Here is an 18,254-nt window from a genome sequence, read left to right on the forward strand (position 1 = left end):
TCGACACTGGTAAGCTTACCTACGTCATTGCCTCCTGCACTGAGTAAGACTATGGGGTTGTCTCCAGTCATCAATGACGTTCTCCACTCTCTCCAGTACTCTACCTATCCCTGCCCCGGGGAGACACTCGAGCTTCCTAACTTTAGTGCAGAGATTGTTACCTAAATACTTCACCATCGAGTCTCCCATGACAGAAACACATTTGACCTTACCTGAGTGTGGTGATTTCTTACCTGCGCTACTCCCTCTCTCCACACTAACAGAGGGAGTAGCACTCGTTGTGTTACTAGCACCTTCCTCACACTCGTCACTTAAGGTGCTATACCTGTTGTTTAGGTCTACAGCTGAGTGCCTTTTTAGAGTGCATTTTGTAGCACTAGCAGCAACTACCTTCCATGAATCCACTTCAACTTCACCGTCCTTCACGACACTGGCAAGGGATTTCTTCTCCTCTAAAACTAGCTTCAAGGCTAAGTTTTCGCGCTTGAGACTCTGGACCTCCTTCTCAACCTTCTCCAGTTACTTGGAGGTTTCACATCTAACGGGCCCTTGATATAATTGGTGTTCATGTCTAAATAGTTTCATTAATTGGAGGTTTCTCATTTAATAGACCCTCGAGATAATGGAATTTCCTCTCCCTGTAGTCCGTTAAATAGAGGTTTCACTGTATAAGACTATTACGAACCGGAAGTAATAAAGGTGGTCACACTAACACACACACACACACGTTCATTGTTATAAACTAATATTCTTTTGTATACAGAAAAACCCTCAAATTAATTCATACATAAAATAAACAAAATAATACGCAGTTTTTAGCCACGTTTATTGATAATAAATAATACCCAGCCTTTATCGATATTCTGGTGGATGAGGCGCCAACCAGTGCAGGGACTAGTGACCTGTCTTACTGCCTTGGGGTAAAGGGATCTCTGAGGACCAGGCGGTGTAAGGGTGTATACTGTAGCTTAGACGGGTGTGATGTTTACCTTTATAATTGACAGGTAAACACAGAGGTGGATGATGAACTTGGTACACACACGTGACACTGCCAGGCCATGTAGAAATCTCTTTAGTTTTATGGTAATATATCCTATGTTAATTGTACTGGTACTTAATATATACAATTGAATATATAAACACACACACACGAACCTAGCGTCTCTATGTTAGTTTATATATAATTTTTCACATGTAAAATAAAGATTACAGACAGCTATGTAAATGAGAGTATAAGTTATGTTTGAAGAAGTCAGCTTTAAGATAGGTAGAAAGTTACTTAGCGTTAAGTTACCATCCGAAAATGGCTGGTAACATATCCTCACTTAAGATACTGGGAATGAACAGGTAATTCTTGTATCTTTGGTTGTTTGGGTGAGCACGGGGCCAAAATGTTCTAACTCTGGACTCTGTGAGGTAGTCATCGTGGTTCTTTGTGGTGACAGCAGGAAAGAGGGAGAGATCTAGTTCTCGGGTGTGTTGACAAGAGGTCCTCTCGTGTTGAACATTAAGGTGTAGTGGTGCTGCCGTTGACCTGGTTGTGTCGTCCCTGACCTCCAGTAGATCTTACAGGCAAGGTCACGACGATGGTACTGGCCGGGGTCATCTTTCTGCCGACTCATTTACACGGATGCAAACGAACCGTGTTTTCAAGTGTGTTTTATACAACACATAATTGGCTGTATATTACGTGGACTTAAAGGTCTTAGAAATGTGTTGTATATTTCTTGCCATCAAAATGGGTGTTGGTGGAGTCGTCGGGGTCAGGGAGGCACCAGCGCACCCACTTGTGGACCAGTTCTCGCTTGATGGCTTGATCCTTGTTGCATCCTGCCGACCACACAGAAAGATACGTGTTAACAAACTCACACATTAAAAGAGAGAGATAATAATGATAGTGATGATGCAGAATTACTGACTTGCCAGTTGCTTGTAAGAAGAAGATATTATTATATAGAACTTTGGTGACTATAAAGTTAAAAGACAGAAGTTCCAAAGGTAATGTATTAAGGCCAGGGTAAAAATATAAGAGGTCACAGTTCAGAGTCCAAGATTGGAGGTCACAGCTCGGAGTTAACAGTTTACTGTCATATGTTAAAACTAAGAGGTCAGAGGCTCACCGGTGCAGACGCTGACAAGGATGCCGATGGTGAGGGCCACCACGAAGCCGAGTGTTCCCAGCAGGGTGTAGGAGATTCCCAGCAGCTTCTTAGGGAAGTCCAGGTCCTCCACTCTGCCAGATGACAACAGGAAAACAATGAGAAACTGTGAATGACGCACCAAAAGTTTTAAATTGTTTGTGAGACTTACCTGACGACAGGTGATTATGAGACTCAACTGACGACAGGTGTTTGTGAGACTTACCTGACAACAGGTGATTATGAGACTCACCTGACGACAGGTGTTTGTGAGACTTACCTGACAACAGGTGATTATGAGACTCACCTGACGACAGGTGTTTGTGAGACTTACCTGACGACAGGTGTTTGTGAGATTCACATGACAGGTGTTTATGAGACTCACCTGACGACAGGTGTTTGTGACTCACCTGACGATGGGCTTTGGTGTGGTAGTGGTGATGTTGAGGTCGGCAGGGCAGCCTTCAATGGAGGTGGGGAGGTAGTAAGGTGTGATGCCCACGGCCGTCGACCCGAAGTACAACCCCAGAGCCACGGTGGTGCCCAGCAGCATGGCGGTACACGCGCCCTGGGGGAGATGTACTGTACTGTAATATACGTCAGATGAACGTCCTGCCTACAGTGGCGCTCGTTTATGACAACAGAATACGTTTCCCTTCACCTCGTAATAACAAACATATGTAAGCTGCGTCAGACCAGTTTCTGTTGTGACATTTGAACGCAGACTCACCTTGGCATTGGTGAAGGGCATGAAGATTGCCATGACAAAAGCGGCCATGAGGGGACCAGTCACAGACCAAATCACGGCGATGGCGGCTTGCAGGATGCCTCCCGTCTTGCCCGCCATGAAGGCCAGACCCACCGCCAGGAACCCGTACACCAGCGCTGCCGGCAGTCAAGCATTGAGGAACCCATCCTTAACCATTACACTGGCTGTATATGTAACCGGTCGGAATTTGCTGGACTTTAATTTCTCACTTGACTTGGGGTTTATTAAAATTTAATAGATGGTAAAGGCAGTGGAAGCGCCCCTTTGAGAAAAATCCCGAACCAGCACAAGAACACTTAACTCTACTACACAAAATGAACTGTCCGTGACCCGTGGAAGGATAGCGTCTGTGACTGGGATGAATGAGACACACTGTAAAATTTAGACACTTATATTCCCTCCAACACTACAAACACAATCAAATAATGGTACACCAATATGCGCACCTCTTAACTTAAACTTTAACCACTACTCTGGGGAATAAAAGTTATACATGACATAGAAATTATTAGAAACACAGGCAACAATAAATTTAAAGTATCAAGAAATGTTAATTGCACATATGAACAGGCCTTAAGGGCTTTCACAAAATAATATCAGTCACTTAGGAAATGGTACTAAAAATAAGAAATTAAATACTCCACAATGAATAGGCCTTAAGGGTCTTCAACAAAATAATATCAGTCACTGAGGAATGGTAATAAAAGATAAGAAATTAAATACTCTACAATGAATAGGCCCTAAGGGCTTTCAGCAAAATAATATCACTCAACAAAATTATAGCACCCCAACAGGTGTACACTTCCTAACCTAACCTAACCACTGCTCTGGGGAACAAGGTTATACCTGAGATCAGAATTATGAAGAATTAGAGGCATTAAAAGAATCAAATCACAGTATCACTCTGGTTCCACTTAATGGCACAAACATTCAAAAAAACACTACTATCAAAATTATTTAAGAAATATTAAACTACACACGTCAAGATAATATCAGTCTGAGGAATGGTGTTAACTACACCCGTGATAAGGAAGATAAAATGTTCCTCTAGGTATCTCCTAGAGTCCTAGACTCACGGTCTCAGTGTGTGACCATTAATATACTCAGATAGCCTCAGTGTACTCCCAGTGCGTCCATGGGCAGGAAGAGAGTGAGCCAATCAGACCTTGTGCAGTTGAGAGAAACTTTAGCTTCCCGTTAGCAAGAGGGTTTCACTAGCTGACCGAGGACACGTGGTGTTGTGCACCGGAGTGGTAAGAACTGATCACCCACTGCCGATGCTGGTCCCGTGTCGTTTTAGTTGTCGGGAGCACTCGTTCACTCAAGAGATCCTTTGCTACCCCGCTAAACAGTGACAGGCCTACACTGATCGGTCCAATGGCGACAATCGCCACCCTCAATCATCAACGGCAGTCAATCTCTCGCAGTCAACTCCGGTCAACTCCAATCAACTCCAGTCAAGTGGGTTCTGACGGAAACCCTGAAATGAACTCACTATTAGCTCTAGTTTACTTTATCACTGCCCTATCTAACCCTGTCTGAGATCGAATGAGACTTACTTGTTATACTGCAATAGCGCAGCACAGGTGACTAGGCCACGTGACTATTTCTGATGGACGCGCGGAACGTCTTGTCTGTGTGAATGCTCTCTGGGACTGGCCTAGCCAGCGTCGTGTCTCCCCAAGGCGCTAGCTTGGGCCTACATGATATATTTTCCGCCTAACTAATAACTCCTTGGGACACCCGTAACATTATTCAGACTGCTAAACGATCTATAATAATTTCAAATTCAATAATAGTCCCTTAACTTCATGAATCGCATCATTATTAATTCGGTAAATTACATTTAATATCATATAGGCCTAGTTCCGCAGTCTCTCGCTACGAGCAGGCAGCGCTCCCTCCCCTCAGATGACCTTGAACGCTCAGTATCACTCATGGCGGGGCATTTGAAATTACTCTGAAATTTCTGAATATTACAATCGACCCCCCTAAAAAAGACAGCACTGTCCTCATGTGCTGAGAAAACATGCATACGACCCCCCTAAAATTTTGTTCTAAGGACTGCACCTCACCCCTTTTGCTAAATGCAGCATTCCCGTCTTCTCTTCTCTCCTTTTCTCTCCCGCTAACACTCGACCCCCCTAAAAAAAGACAGCACTGCCCTCATGTGCTGAGAGAACAACTTAGAACCCACCTTCAACTCTGTACTATTCCACTCGCAGCTAGCAACTCCATTTCTTCCTAGCCCAACTCAATCCAACCAGAACATCACGCTCCCCTTTTGCCTGGCCCTTAACTAGAGAACCAATGTCAAAAAAAATACACAGTCCAAAACAAACATGCTCTCCTTTGGCCTGGCCCTTGAACTAAGAGGAACCAGTGTCAAAAAAAATACTCAGTCCATCTCCAACATGCTCTCCTTTTGCCTGGCCCTTGAGCTAAGAGGAACCAGTGTCAAAACAATACTCAGTCCACGTCTCCGAACCTCATGCCGGCAGACCAACCCTCTGACAATGTACCAGTCCATCTTAGTGAGGCCCTGGACATTACAACCGTACTCTCAATCCCGCTCATGACAGCAACTCAATCCCGCTCATGACAGCAACCACTACTCAACGCACATCTCTGACCTAACCATCTCTCCAATCCCCTCTGCCCTACTCACAACTCCTCCAACTCACCCCCTACAACCTGCCTTTTCTCATTACCATGCACCCTAAACTGTAATCGGTCGGCTTCGTCTTGTCTCTCAGCTGGAGGGCTCGATCAACCTCTCTGAACTACTTACGTACCCCTATATTTCCCACTTGGACCTCACACTTCCTTGACTGCTGGACGTGTGCCTGACATTCACCCCTTGTTTCCTCCCTGAACCGTTGAATGTGTGCCTGAGACTCCCACTTGAACCTGTTTACCTGTGCTTGATAATCCCTCTTTCGGTCTCCGAACTCCTCTCTCAGCTGCACCAATGTCCCGCGGCCGTCTCTCTTCCTCCTCATACACATCTCTACTGTCAAGCCTAACCAACTCAGTCCGGGCACAAGGATGAGCATCAGTGCGAGTTCAATCCCTACCATTGCTAACCAACACATGATGGCGTTCATTATCCCAACCACAGTACTATCAGTCACGACATTAAAAACTACGCTCTGCTACCATTTGTAACCGGTCGGAATTTGCTGGACTTTAATTTCTCACTTGACTTGGGGTTTATTAAAATTTAATAGATGGTAAAGGCAGTGGAAGCGCCCCTTTGAGAAAAATCCCGAACCAGCACAAGAACACTTAAATCTACTACACAAAATGAACTGTCCGTGACCCGTGGAAGGATAGCGTCTGTGACTGGGATGAATGAGACACACTGTAAAATTTAGACACTTATATTCCCTCCAACACTACAAACACAATCAAATAATGGTACACCAATATGCGCACCTCTTAACTTAAACTTTAACCACTACTCTGGGGAATAAAAGTTATACATGACATAGAAATTATTAGAAACACAGGCAACAATAAATTTAAAGTATTAAGAAATGTTAATTGCACATATGAACAGGCCTTAAGGGCTTTCACAAAATAATATCAGTCACTTAGGAAATGGTACTAAAAAATAAGAAATTAAATACTCCACAATGAATAGGCCTTAAGGGTCTTCAACAAAATAATATCAGTCACTGAGGAATGGTAATAAAAGATAAGAAATTAAATACTCTACAATGAATAGGCCTTAAGGGCTTTCAGCAAAATAATATCACTCAACAAAATTATAGCACCCCAACAGGTGTACACTTCCTAACCTAACCTAACCACTGCTCTGGGGAACAAGGTTATACCTGAGATCAGAATTATGAAGAATTAGAGGCATTAAAAGAATCAAATCACAGTATCACTCTGGTTCCACTTAATGGCACAAACATTCAAAAAAACACTACTATCAAAATTATTTAAGAAATATTAAACTACACACGTCAAGATAATATCAGTCTGAGGAATGGTGTTAACTACACCCGTGATAAGGAAGATAAAATGTTCCTCTAGGTATCTCCTAGAGTCCTAGACTCACGGTCTCAGTGTGTGACCATTAATATACTCAGATAGCCTCAGTGTACTCCCAGTGCGTCCATGGGCAGGAAGAGAGTGAGCCAATCAGACCTTGTGCAGTTGAGAGAAACTTTAGCTTCCCGTTAGCAAGAGGGTTTCACTAGCTGACCGAGGACACGTGGTGTTGTGCACCGGAGTGGTAAGAACTGATCACCCACTGCCGATGCTGGTCCCGTGTCGTTTTAGTTGTCGGGAGCACTCGTTCACTCAAGAGATCCTTTGCTACCCCGCTAAACAGTGACAGGCCTACACTGATCGGTCCAATGGCGACAATCGCCACCCTCAATCATCAACGGCAGTCAATCTCTCGCAGTCAACTCCAGGTCAACTCCAGTCAAGTGGGTTCTGACGGAAACCCTGAAATGAACTCACTGTTAGCTCTAGTTTACTTTATCACTGCCCTATCTAACCCTGTCTGAGATCGAATGAGACTTACTTGTTATACTGCAATAGCGCAGCACAGGTGACTAGGCCACGTGACTATTTCTGATGGACGCGCGGAACGTCTTGTCTGTGTGAATGCTCTCCGGAACTGGCCTAGCCAGCATCGCGTCTCCCCAAGGCGCTAGCTTGGGCCTACGTGATATATTTTCCGCCTAACTAATAACTCCTTGGGACACCCGTAACATTATTCAGACTGCTAAACGATCTATAATAATTTCAAATTCAATAATAGTCCCTTAACTTCATGAATCGCATCATTATTAATTCGGTAAATTACATTTAATATCATATAGGCCTAGTTCCGCAGTCTCTCGCTACGAGCAGGCAGCGCTCCCTCCCCTCAGATGACCTTGAACGCTCAGTATCACTCATGGCGGGCATTTGAAATTACTCTGAAATTTCTGGATATTACATATATATTGCTTATAGTGTAACATATTGTATGGTACAATGCAGCATCTTACCAGCGATAAGTTGAGGGTGGTGTGTGAGGGTGGGACCTACCTAGTAACTTGGTGATGAGGGTGTGGGTGGTGTGTGAGGGTGGGACCTACCTAGTAACTTGGTGATGAGGGTGTGGGTGGTGTGTGAGGGTGGGACCTACCTAGTAACTTGGTGATGAGGTGTGTGGGTGTTGTGTGAGAGTGGGACCTACCTAGTAACTTGGTGATGAGGGTGTGGGTGGAGGGTGAAGGTGGGATCTACCTAGTAACTTGATGATGAGGGTGTGGGTGGTGTGTGGAGGGGGACCACCTAGTAACTTGGTGATGAGTGTGGGTGGCGTGTGGAGTGGGACTCCATTGTAACTTGGTGATGAGGGTGGGTGAATGTGAGATTGGGACCCACCTAGTAACTTGATGATGAGGGTGGTGGTGGTGTGAGAGGTGGGACCTACCAGTAACTTGGCATATATGTGGTGTGTGGGTGGGACCTACCTAGTAACTTGGTAATGAGGGTGTGGGTGGTGAGGGTGAACCACCTAGCAACTTGTGATGAGGGTGTGTGCGGTGTGAGGGTGGACCTACCTAGTGTTGGTGATGAGGGTGTGGGTGGAATGTGAGAGTGGGACCTACCTAGAACCTGGTGATGGAGTGTGTGGTGGTGTGTGAGGTGGGACCTACCTACTAACTTGATGGGGGTGTGTGGTGTAAGAGGGGGACCTACCTAGCAAACCTTGGTAATGAGGGGGGGTGTGGGTGGAATGTGAGAGTGGGACCTACCTAGTAACTTGGTGATGAGGGTGTGGGTGGTGTGTGAGGGTGGGACCTACCTAGTAACTTGGTGATGGTGTGTTGGGACTCATAGAAGTTGGTGATATTGGGTGTGGGTGGTGTGTGAGGGTGGGACGTACCTAGTAACTAGGTGTTATTGGGTGGTGTGTGGTGGGACTACCTAGTAACTTGATGATGAGGGTGGGTGGTGTGTGAGGTGGGACCTACCTAGTATCTTAGTGATGAGGGTGTGGGTGGTGTGTAGAGGTGGGACCTACCTAGTAACTGGTGATGAGGGTGTGGGTGGTGTGAGGTGGGACCTACCTGGTAAGTTGGTGATGAGGGTGTGGGTGGTGTGTGTGAGGGTGGGACAAGTAGCTTGGTGATGAGGGTGTGGGTGTTGTGTGTGAGGTGGGACCTACCTCTTAACTTGGTGATGAGGGTGTGGTGGTGTGTGAGTGTGGGACCTACCTAGTAAGTTGGTGATGAGGGTGTGGGTGGTGTGAGGTGGGACCTACCTAGTAACTTGGTGATGAGGGGTGTGGGTGGTGTGTAGGGCCGGGACCTACTAGTAACTGGGTGATGAGGGTGTGGGTGGTGTGTGAGGTGGGACTACCTAGTAACTTGATGAGGGTGTGGGTGGTGTGTGAGGTGGGACCTACCTAGTAACTGGGTGATGTGAGGGTGTGGGTGGTGTGTGTGGGTGGTGTGTGAGGGTGGGACCTACCTAGTAACTTGGTGATGAGGGTGTGGGTGGTGTGTGAGGGTGGGACCTACCTAGTAACTTGGTGATGAGGGTGTGGGTGGTGTGTGAGGGTGGGACCTACCTAGTAACTTGGTGATGAGGTGTGTGGGTGTTGTGTGAGAGTGGGACCTACCTAGTAACTTGGTGATGAGGGTGTGGGTGGAGGGTGAAGGTGGGATCTACCTAGTAACTTGATGATTGAGGGTATGGGTGGTGTGTGAGGGTGGGACCTACCTAGTAACTTGGTGATGAGGATGTGGGTGGTGTGTGAGGGTGGGACCTACCTAGTAACTTGGTGATGAGGGTGTGGGTGGTGTGTGAGGGTGGGACCTACCTAGTAACTTGGTGATGAGGGTCTGGGTGGAGGTGGAGAGGGAGGCACAGCTTGGCAGCTTAGACAGCCAGTCTTCCCAGGTGACAGCTGCTTGAGAGTTCACTCCGGACGAGATGGTGCTGACCAGGTGAAGGGCAACTCGTTATTTTCACTATACTATTTATCCATCTCTTTGTTTATATCAATTAATTTATTTCTCTGTCTACACATCTGTTTGACTGTCAGTCTTTATCTATGAACATTATCCAGTTGTGGCACATTGTGTCAATATCCAGCAGGGCCTCAGGCAGGCAGAGAAGAATATACTTATGAAAATGAGGCCATACCTCAGCGCCCCGGAAAAGAGGCAGGATATGAAGAGTCCTGCCAGGCCAGGGACAGAGCTGAAGCGATCCACGACGTAGTACGGCAGGATCTGGTCCTTAGAGTGGATCAACCCGGCCTTCAGAGGATCGCAGTCCTCGTAAGTCGCGAACACCACCAGACCTGCAGTCAAACACCCAGAGGCAGGTGATACATTGATCAACAGGGAGTGTGAGACTGTGCATTGAATATTACTGGATGGTCGTGGGCCTTACGGGAGCATATATTGGATGGTCGTGGGGCCTACTGGAGCATATATTGGAGAGTTTTGGGCCCTACTGAAGCATATATTGGATGGTCGTGGGGCCTACTGGAGCATATACTAGAGTAACTAGAGGGTCGTGGGTCATACTGGAGCATATGCTAGAGTAACTAGAGGGTCGTGGGTCCTACTGGAGCATATACTAGAGTAACTAGACCGGCATGGGTCCTACTGGAGCAAATATTGGAGGAACGTAGGTCCTACTTTAGCATATATTGGAGTCATGGTTCCTACTTGAGCATATATTGGAGGGTCATGGGTCGTATTGGAGCATATACTAGAGTATCTAGAGGGTCGTGGCTCCTACTGGAGCATATACTAGAGTAACGAGAAGGTCATGGGTCTTACTGGAGCATATATTGGTGGGTTATGGGTCGTACTGGAGCATATATTGGAGGGTCATGGGTCTTGTTGGAGCATATACTAGAATAACTAAAGGGTGTGGGTCCTACTGGAGCATATACTAGGTATAACTAGAGGGTCGTGGGTCCTACTGGAGCATATACTAGAGTAACTAGAGCGTCGTGGGTCATACTGGAACATATACTAGAGTAACTAGTGGGTCGTGGGTCCTACTGGAGCATATACTAGAGTAACTAGTGGGTCGTGGGTCCTACTGGAGCATTTACTAGAGTAACTAGAGGGTCGTGGGTCATACTGGAGCATATACTAGAGTAACTAGAGGGTCGTGGGTCCTACTGGAACATATACTAGAGTAACTAGTGGGTCGTGGGTCCTACTGGAGCATATACTCGAGTAACTAAAGGGTCGTGGGTCATACTGGAGGATATACTAGAGTAACTAGTGGGTCGTGGGTCCTACTGGAGCATATACTAGAGTAACTAGTGGGCTCTTGGGTCCTACTGGAGCATATACTAGAGTAACTAAACTGTCGTGGGTCATGCTGGAGCATATACTAGAGTAACTAGTGGGTCGTGGGTCCTTCAGCATATTCACTGGTTGATAAAAACTTATTATAATAAAATGTTTACAATAACTAACATCCTCTTCACTCTACGGTCAGCTGAAGGGACGCCATCGGGTGTTGAAACTTATTGGTATAGAAGCACTGTACTGTAGGTGTATATAACTAGTCCAGTGTACATCAGTGGATCACATCTTCAGTGTAACTCTTAGGTAATCTCCAGCAAAATAAGTTCACTATTCTCTCTGTTCCCTTCGGCGGGTTTGATTTATGTATCGTCACTAATAAAAACAAAGGCGTGGGGTATCAAGTGTCTTGCCACAGGCAACAGATGAGATAGGAGTCAGTTCTTACCAGTAATGGTCAACAGGGCGCCGATGGCGGTGAAGTAAGGGATGAGGAGGAACACTGACCTGTGAAAGAGAGTGACAGTAAACATTGTGGTACACCTGACACACACTACACAAGGTGTACGACACATACACTCACACCCAGACGTCCTAAGCTCTGAACTTTGTCACACTCCCTCATAATTATTCGCCATCCTCGCTCCCTGTACACTCCAGTAAACATCACGTTCTTATATCTCTAAAAGCACATGCACACGTATACCCAACTAAGCGCATACGTATACCGCCACCAAACACACACGTACACACACCCACGCAGTACTCACAGGTAGGCGTGGGTGAGGCTCTTCATGCTGGAGTACCGCTGGACGGCCGTCTGAGAGGTGCCGTAGGTCACAATGGTGCCGAATAAACTCGCCCACGACAGACCCCACACGGTGTGTCGCTCAAATATGTCCGGACTCCAGCTGACCAAAACAACAATACAGTGTAATGCAACATAAAATGTAATAATAATAAAAATTAGATACACTGTAAATAAACAGATAAACTATTCACTTAATTGTGACACACAATTCTCGCCGGAGCCTTGATCATTTTGTAGCTGCTGTTACTTACTTGAGAACCTGTAGTCCTGCACGCTTATGTTTGACGTTGATGTCCCAGACCTTCTGCAGGCTGCCCACCTCGTTCACTCCCATGATGACGACGGTCATGAGGCCTCCTACGACGATCACAAACTGTAGGGCGTCGGTCCACACCACCGCCTTCAGGCCTCCCTGCAGTGTCGACACCTTCACTTAGAATATTTAGTTATAGGCATCGTGAGTGTAAACCCCTATGGTGTTAGCGCCGCCAGGAGACCCGATAATGAGTGAAGTAGAGACGTTATATAGAGTCCAGATAATACTTGACGTTTAAACACCACACTCTGGAGCCCAGGCTCCACCCCAAGTCCAGATATCACTTAAGTGGTCCATAAACAAATGGAATTTCAAGTACCACTTGAAGTTCAAACTTCACTTAACATTCCTCATCCACCTGGAATTCAGTGAGGAAGACAATTTTTTAATCCAAATATCAACTGAAATCTTGGCACCAGAAAATGATGTTGAATTTTCCAAGAGTTCTTTCCTGTGAGGGAATGAATGCCTACAACTGTGCTGAAGACGTGACATTAAAGTGAGGTCGTTGTGTCCCACAGATAACTAATATACTGAAGTACTACGTCACACACAGGCTGGTAGACTTAAGGAAGTTTGTCCCAGCATAAGAGGTGGAAGTGAGAGCTATGCTGAGCAAGACGATCAAGAATAATAGAGGGATCCTACACAGGCCACTAAGCCTTCCTTCCCCGACGTGGCCATGGAATTCTCTAATTATGTATATATTTGTGTAATCAATACTCACGATGGTAGTGTAGAAGGAGGCGATAGCGCCCACGACAAGGATGGCGAGCCACATGGGGAAGTCGGTGACGGCAGCGAGGGCGAGAGCCGGGGCGTAGATGACGATGGCCTGGTAGAGAAGCGTCTGCGTGATGAAGAGGGCGCTGGCGACACGACGCGTTGTCACAGAGTTGAACCGCATCTCCAGGTACTGTGTGAGTCATGACCGTACAAGTTAGTGTGGCAGTGTTGACAACTGTCTGCCTAGCAGTTGTACTTTATTACTATCTGTAAGTTGACAGTCTTAAAACGTGAACTTCTCTCGTTTTAGATTGCCTGGGTGACTGCTCGTATAACATTTGGGGACGCTATTGCTTTGTGCTTAGTAGTTAAATTATATGGTAGGATATAAACTGCCGTCGTTAAAAGCGTTATAGAACTATTAATGTATGAAGAACAGGGAGGTTTAGGACAGTATTAATGAAACCGGAGTAGAAACGCAAGTGATAGAGAGGAGCTTATAAAAGAGGACGAAGATTCTGTTTATGACAGGTGAGAGGTCGGGTTGAATGACTATGAGAGTGCACTTTATGGAGGGAAAGTGGGAGAATGATCCAAAAGGAGATGGACGTTATATTTTAATTATTAAGTTTATTGGGGTCTTGCATTCTGACATTAGGTATGACTGGCTGAAGGATTTGCGGATTATGGTAAAGTAAATACGGATAATTCTATTTGTTGTTCCATCCCTTTACTGTAGCTTTCTAAACTTGCTTTGTCGTTCCTTCCCAAGCAGTCCTCTTCTTTAAGATGAGAGAGAGGAATAAAATGAATAGACTAACATATCACAATGGCAATTTAAAGCTGTATCATATTTCCGCTAATGATATATTAAACTACGTACCTCGTAAACGGAGACAATTTGCAGCTCGTAGTAGAAGGGGACAAAGACGATGGCAGCAATGGGTACTCCCAGGAAGCCCAGATCGGCAAAGAAAGGCTGCATGCTATGGTAGAAGGTCTCAGCGGGGGAGCCTGTAACCAAGATAAATGGTGATGTTGGTGAGTGTGGTGATCCCACCATCCTGGTGACCTATTTTACGTCCTACATTATCTACAGTAACCCTCCCATGTCCTACATTATCTACAGTAACCCTCCCATGTCCTACATTATCTTCAGTAACCCTCCCATGTCCTACATTATCTACAGTAACCCTCCCATGTCCTACATTATCTTCAGTAACCCTCCCATGTCCTACATTATCTTCAGTAACCCTCCCATGTCCTACATTATCTACAGTAACCCTCCCATGTCCTACATTATCTTCAGTAACCCTCCCATGTCCTACATTATCTACAGTAACCCTCCCATGTCCTACATTATCTACAGTAACCCTCCCATGTCCTACATTATCTTCAGTAACCCTCCCATGTCCTACACTATCTACAGTAACCCTCCCATGTCCTACACTATCTTCACTAGCCCTCCCATGTCCTACGTTATCTTTATTAACCCTCACATGTCCTACATTACCTTCAGTAACCCTCCCATTTCCTACGTTATCTTCAGTAACCCTTCCATGTCCTACATTATATTCAATAACCCTCCCATGTCCTACATTATCTTCAGTAACCCTCCCATGTCCTACATCATCTTCAGTAACCCTCCCATGTCCTACATTATCTTCAGTAACCCTCCCATGTCCTACATTATCTTCAGTAACCCTCCCATGTCCTACATTATCTTCAGTAACCCTTCCATGTCCTATATTATCTTCAGTAACCCTCCCATGTCCTACATTAACTTCAGTAACCCTCACATGTCCTACAGTAACTCCCGCGTTAACATCACCCACCTTGAAGAGATATAGCTGAGAGGTAGGTCACCACCAGCGACATGGACATGGGCAGGCAAGTCATGCTTCGGCCGCCCACCAAGAACTCGTCGTTGCCCTTGTTGCGACTCTTGATGGCGAAGTAGACGCCCACCAGGAGGGAGAGCAGCAGCATGAGGCTAAACACCCCGTAGTCCAACCAGGAGAGGGTGCCGCCACCCATGGTGCTCCCTACAAGCGTGGCCTCCTTCATGGTGACTGTGGAGTGGTGGTCCTCGGAGATTAACGTGTATTGACAAACATGTGAGGCTAATATGAATGCAATATCTTGTTATATGGATATTACACACAAGCAATAAACAGGAAGCATGAATAATGGTTTTCGAGAAAGAGAAGGAGACAGCAGACTACCCAGAAGCACGCCTGGGTATATGCGTGGAAGATTTTAGACTTTCCTGAGAACAGTTACGGCGACGACACGGTAAATGTGTCAGACGTACGCATAAAACGTTTGGTATTGAGGATTGTACTGCTGCTCTACAAGATGGTGAAACATTTAAGATAAAAACTGCAGTATCAATATACTGAAACATCCTTCCAGCTGTGTTGGTTTACTGCTAGTAGTGTGGTGTCAAGGCCAGGGTAATGTGACTACAGGACTTGATGAAGAGAATGCGTATGTCGTTTATACACACATACGTAGACATGTTACGTAGATGAACATATTCAATCACACACATACACAATCATGCAGAAATATAAACATACACCCATATACACTGAAGCACACTCATTCAACAACATTCCCACAAACCGATACACTTAGGGCTAAATGTACACAAGTTGCCAAGTATATAAGCAGTCCAGCTGTACAACTTTCACTCAAGGCCAACGTGTTTATATACCTGTAGTCTGAAGAATAAGAACAGCTATCGTCTACTGCTATGTGCTGTGCGTGTTTTTGTAAAGCTTATTTATAACTGACACACAAGTTTACTTCTTTTTTGTACAAGTTTGAAGTTACTGGTGGTTGTTGAATACTGTACTTGTATTCTCAGCTAACGTCAAACTATCACTATATCGGTTTTACTGTTAGTTAGCGGATTGTCTTATATTCATTATCCTCCCCATAATTACAAGGTAGGGTAATGAATTTGGTCCTGAATGTCTGCTTCACCACACTGTTTAGGTTTGATCAACTTATGACAAGGTCCTTGTTATAAGTACGTGGTGTTAATCGCGCAAGATTAACCAAATGTTGTCAGGGCTAAGGTTCGCGTAATTATACCAGGATTTATTATCGGGTGTTAAAGAAAACGCAGATATGAGACATTCCCCCTTCGGTAACTATTAATTTACACTAATAGCGTCACTAGTTCGATATCTACCCTTCCGGGACTCCTGTAGCAGCTACTGTAGGTCATAAAATGGGTTGAAATATTAACATATATTTACAGTAGGATTACTTTTAAAATGTTTATTTGTTTTCATGTTATTTTGATACAATATATATAACTAGTGAAATACAACGTCAACCAGCTACACGCATGACCTATAGTATGTGCCAGATCTTGTTAACTGTCTTGATCAACACCTAGCATTGTCATCATATTCTCGGCACGCTGTAAACCTTACAACATTTGTACTTGGTACTTTGTAACGTTCATGTTGTCCTCAATATAACAACTTCACTTGACATTGTACGATACAGTCCTATTTGACACCACGTGACTGAATTTACATTTGTGAGGTGCTTTGTGTGTGAGATGTTTACTAAGCTGGCCCACTGACTTGCTACGTGCAAATGATCGTGGTTAATTCACTTTTCGATACATTGCTGTTGATTAAGGCACCGTTTTTATAGTAATGTTATCACACAGGACTTAATGTACACTCGCTCCAATGAATTTCAAAATGAACATTGTGACTCCTGTTGCCTCGGTAGGGTTATAAAGACACTTTTTGTAGTGTGTGTGTGTTTACCTATACACTGCACCTTTATATCTGGAAAAAAGTTTATGCGTGTGATGTAAACAAGAGCGAGTGTCACTTACCTGTGTGGCCGGGGTGCTGAGGCAGACTGATGGCTGTTTACCTTCACCACCTTGGCTCTTGTGGGTCAGTCAGTCAGTACCTTCGTTTTTTTTTTCATCGTACGGAAAGTTCAAACTTATTCTCTGGGTTTTCCCCCGCCAGGACCGGAGATAGTGGAGGCAAGATAATGTGAACTAATTGAGGTCAGATGACAGAGGTCAAGACACTTTGCGATAGGCCGCGTGGTGGTGGTGGCACTATTAAAACATTCTTGTCAATAAGCAGTGCTGGAAGTTTATTATTTTTTTTTTTTTTTTCATTGAGTCGAGGAGGTGACGCGCCCCAACACCACACACAGCCCTCAGACGACAGCAGTAGTCCATTTGAGAGTACAAGTCTTATAAATTATTGTCAACTGTTCATCAGCGAAGTAAGGCCTGACTTTGAACATTAGTCCAAGTTTCATTGAATCAGTTTGGGTTCATTTTTTGGCGAAATTTGTCATGATAAAACTCGAAAGAGGAATGATGACCTAAAATCTGATGATGATGTCAGTAGTTATGTTGAACTGCGCAGTTATTAAATATTATGTATCGTGTTGTACTAACCTAGAGGGAACCGTGTTGGGTCTAACCCCCTCACCCAGGCGTGTCTGTTGCCGGGCATTTAAAACATCAGATCACAAAACGTCAAATATTTCTTAATTCTTTAGTAAGTTCAAAGAAAATTATTCAGAAACAAAGGAAAAAAATGAAATTTCCTGAATAGAAGTCTTAGTGGGGAGTAAAATAACCTCGTGTGCCACCTTCTCTATCACCTTGGTCTGTGCTCAAACTTTCAAGCTCGATATTTTCTTTTTGGTTGCTGCCGTCTGTAATTGCGACCTCTCATAATCATTTTCCACCCCTGATGTATATAGGGTGTCCCAGAAAAATATCCCTCCCTCCCTCCCTGCCTGCCTGCCTGCCTGCCTGCCTGCCTGCTCCCTGAGACACTGTGAGTTGGAGGCAGGCAGGAAGCAGACAGGGAGGCAGGGTCATTTTTCTGGGTCACCCTTATTCTCCTCGGTAGTGGCGTATTATAAGAACATAAGAATGGAGGAAACTGCAGCGGGCCTATTGGCCCATACTGGGCAGTCCCATTTACACCCAACCCCTATTGCTCATATATCCATCCAACCTATGTTTGAAGCTATCCAGCGTATTCGAGTTAATGATGATATTTGGTAACTTGTTCCACTCGTCCACTACTCTATTTCCAAACCAATGTTACGGGGAGATATGATAGAAGTATTTAAGTGGGTGAAAGGAATCAATAAAGGGGATATAGATAAAGTTCTTATAATATCC

At 45.0% G+C, this 18,254-nt stretch overlaps 1 protein-coding gene across 2 annotated transcripts; it reads right to left on the bottom strand.

The window, feature by feature from the left end:
• Positions 1-809: 809 nt before the first annotated feature.
• Positions 810-17,000, bottom strand: LOC121854689 (sodium-coupled monocarboxylate transporter 1-like). 2 transcript variants are annotated; one of them, XM_042349394.1, is made up of 14 exons: positions 16,926-17,000; positions 14,893-15,129; positions 13,941-14,071; positions 13,059-13,247; positions 12,267-12,427; positions 11,975-12,115; positions 11,653-11,711; positions 10,075-10,234; positions 9,749-9,867; positions 2,869-3,023; positions 2,784-2,793; positions 2,549-2,716; positions 2,121-2,233; positions 810-1,830 (listed from the first exon to the last, which is right to left on the bottom strand). In XM_042349394.1, exons 2-14 carry the CDS (start codon positions 15,122-15,124, stop codon positions 1,687-1,689), a joined length of 1,782 nt encoding a protein of 593 aa, XP_042205328.1. In that variant the 5' UTR covers positions 15,125-15,129; positions 16,926-17,000; the 3' UTR covers positions 810-1,686. The 2 variants fall into 2 exon arrangements, with proteins under 2 accessions (XP_042205328.1, XP_042205329.1); XM_042349395.1 differs by lacking the exons at positions 2,784-2,793; positions 16,926-17,000 and having other exon boundaries at positions 2,549-2,706; positions 14,893-15,224.
• Between the last annotated feature and the right edge of the window lie 1,254 nt (positions 17,001-18,254).

The sequence above is a fragment of the Homarus americanus genome, unplaced genomic scaffold (assembly GCF_018991925.1).
Source record: "Homarus americanus isolate GMGI-L3 unplaced genomic scaffold, GMGI_Hamer_2.0 scaffold53233, whole genome shotgun sequence".
Lineage (NCBI taxonomy): Eukaryota > Metazoa > Arthropoda > Malacostraca > Decapoda > Nephropidae > Homarus > Homarus americanus.

Bases quoted from the DNA above. Each gene is read 5' to 3' on its own strand.
- LOC121854689 (XM_042349394.1), bottom strand. From the start codon at position 15,124: ATGAAGGAGGCCACGCTTGTAGGGAGCACCATGGGTGGCGGCACCCTC. The intron at 14,072-14,892 runs GTGGGTGATGTT...TCTTGGTTACAG, and splicing joins CTCAGCTATATCTCTTCAAG to GCTCCCCCGCTGAGACCTTC. The intron at 12,428-13,058 runs GTGAGTATTGAT...TCGACACTGCAG, and splicing joins CCTCCTTCTACACTACCATC to GGAGGCCTGAAGGCGGTGGT.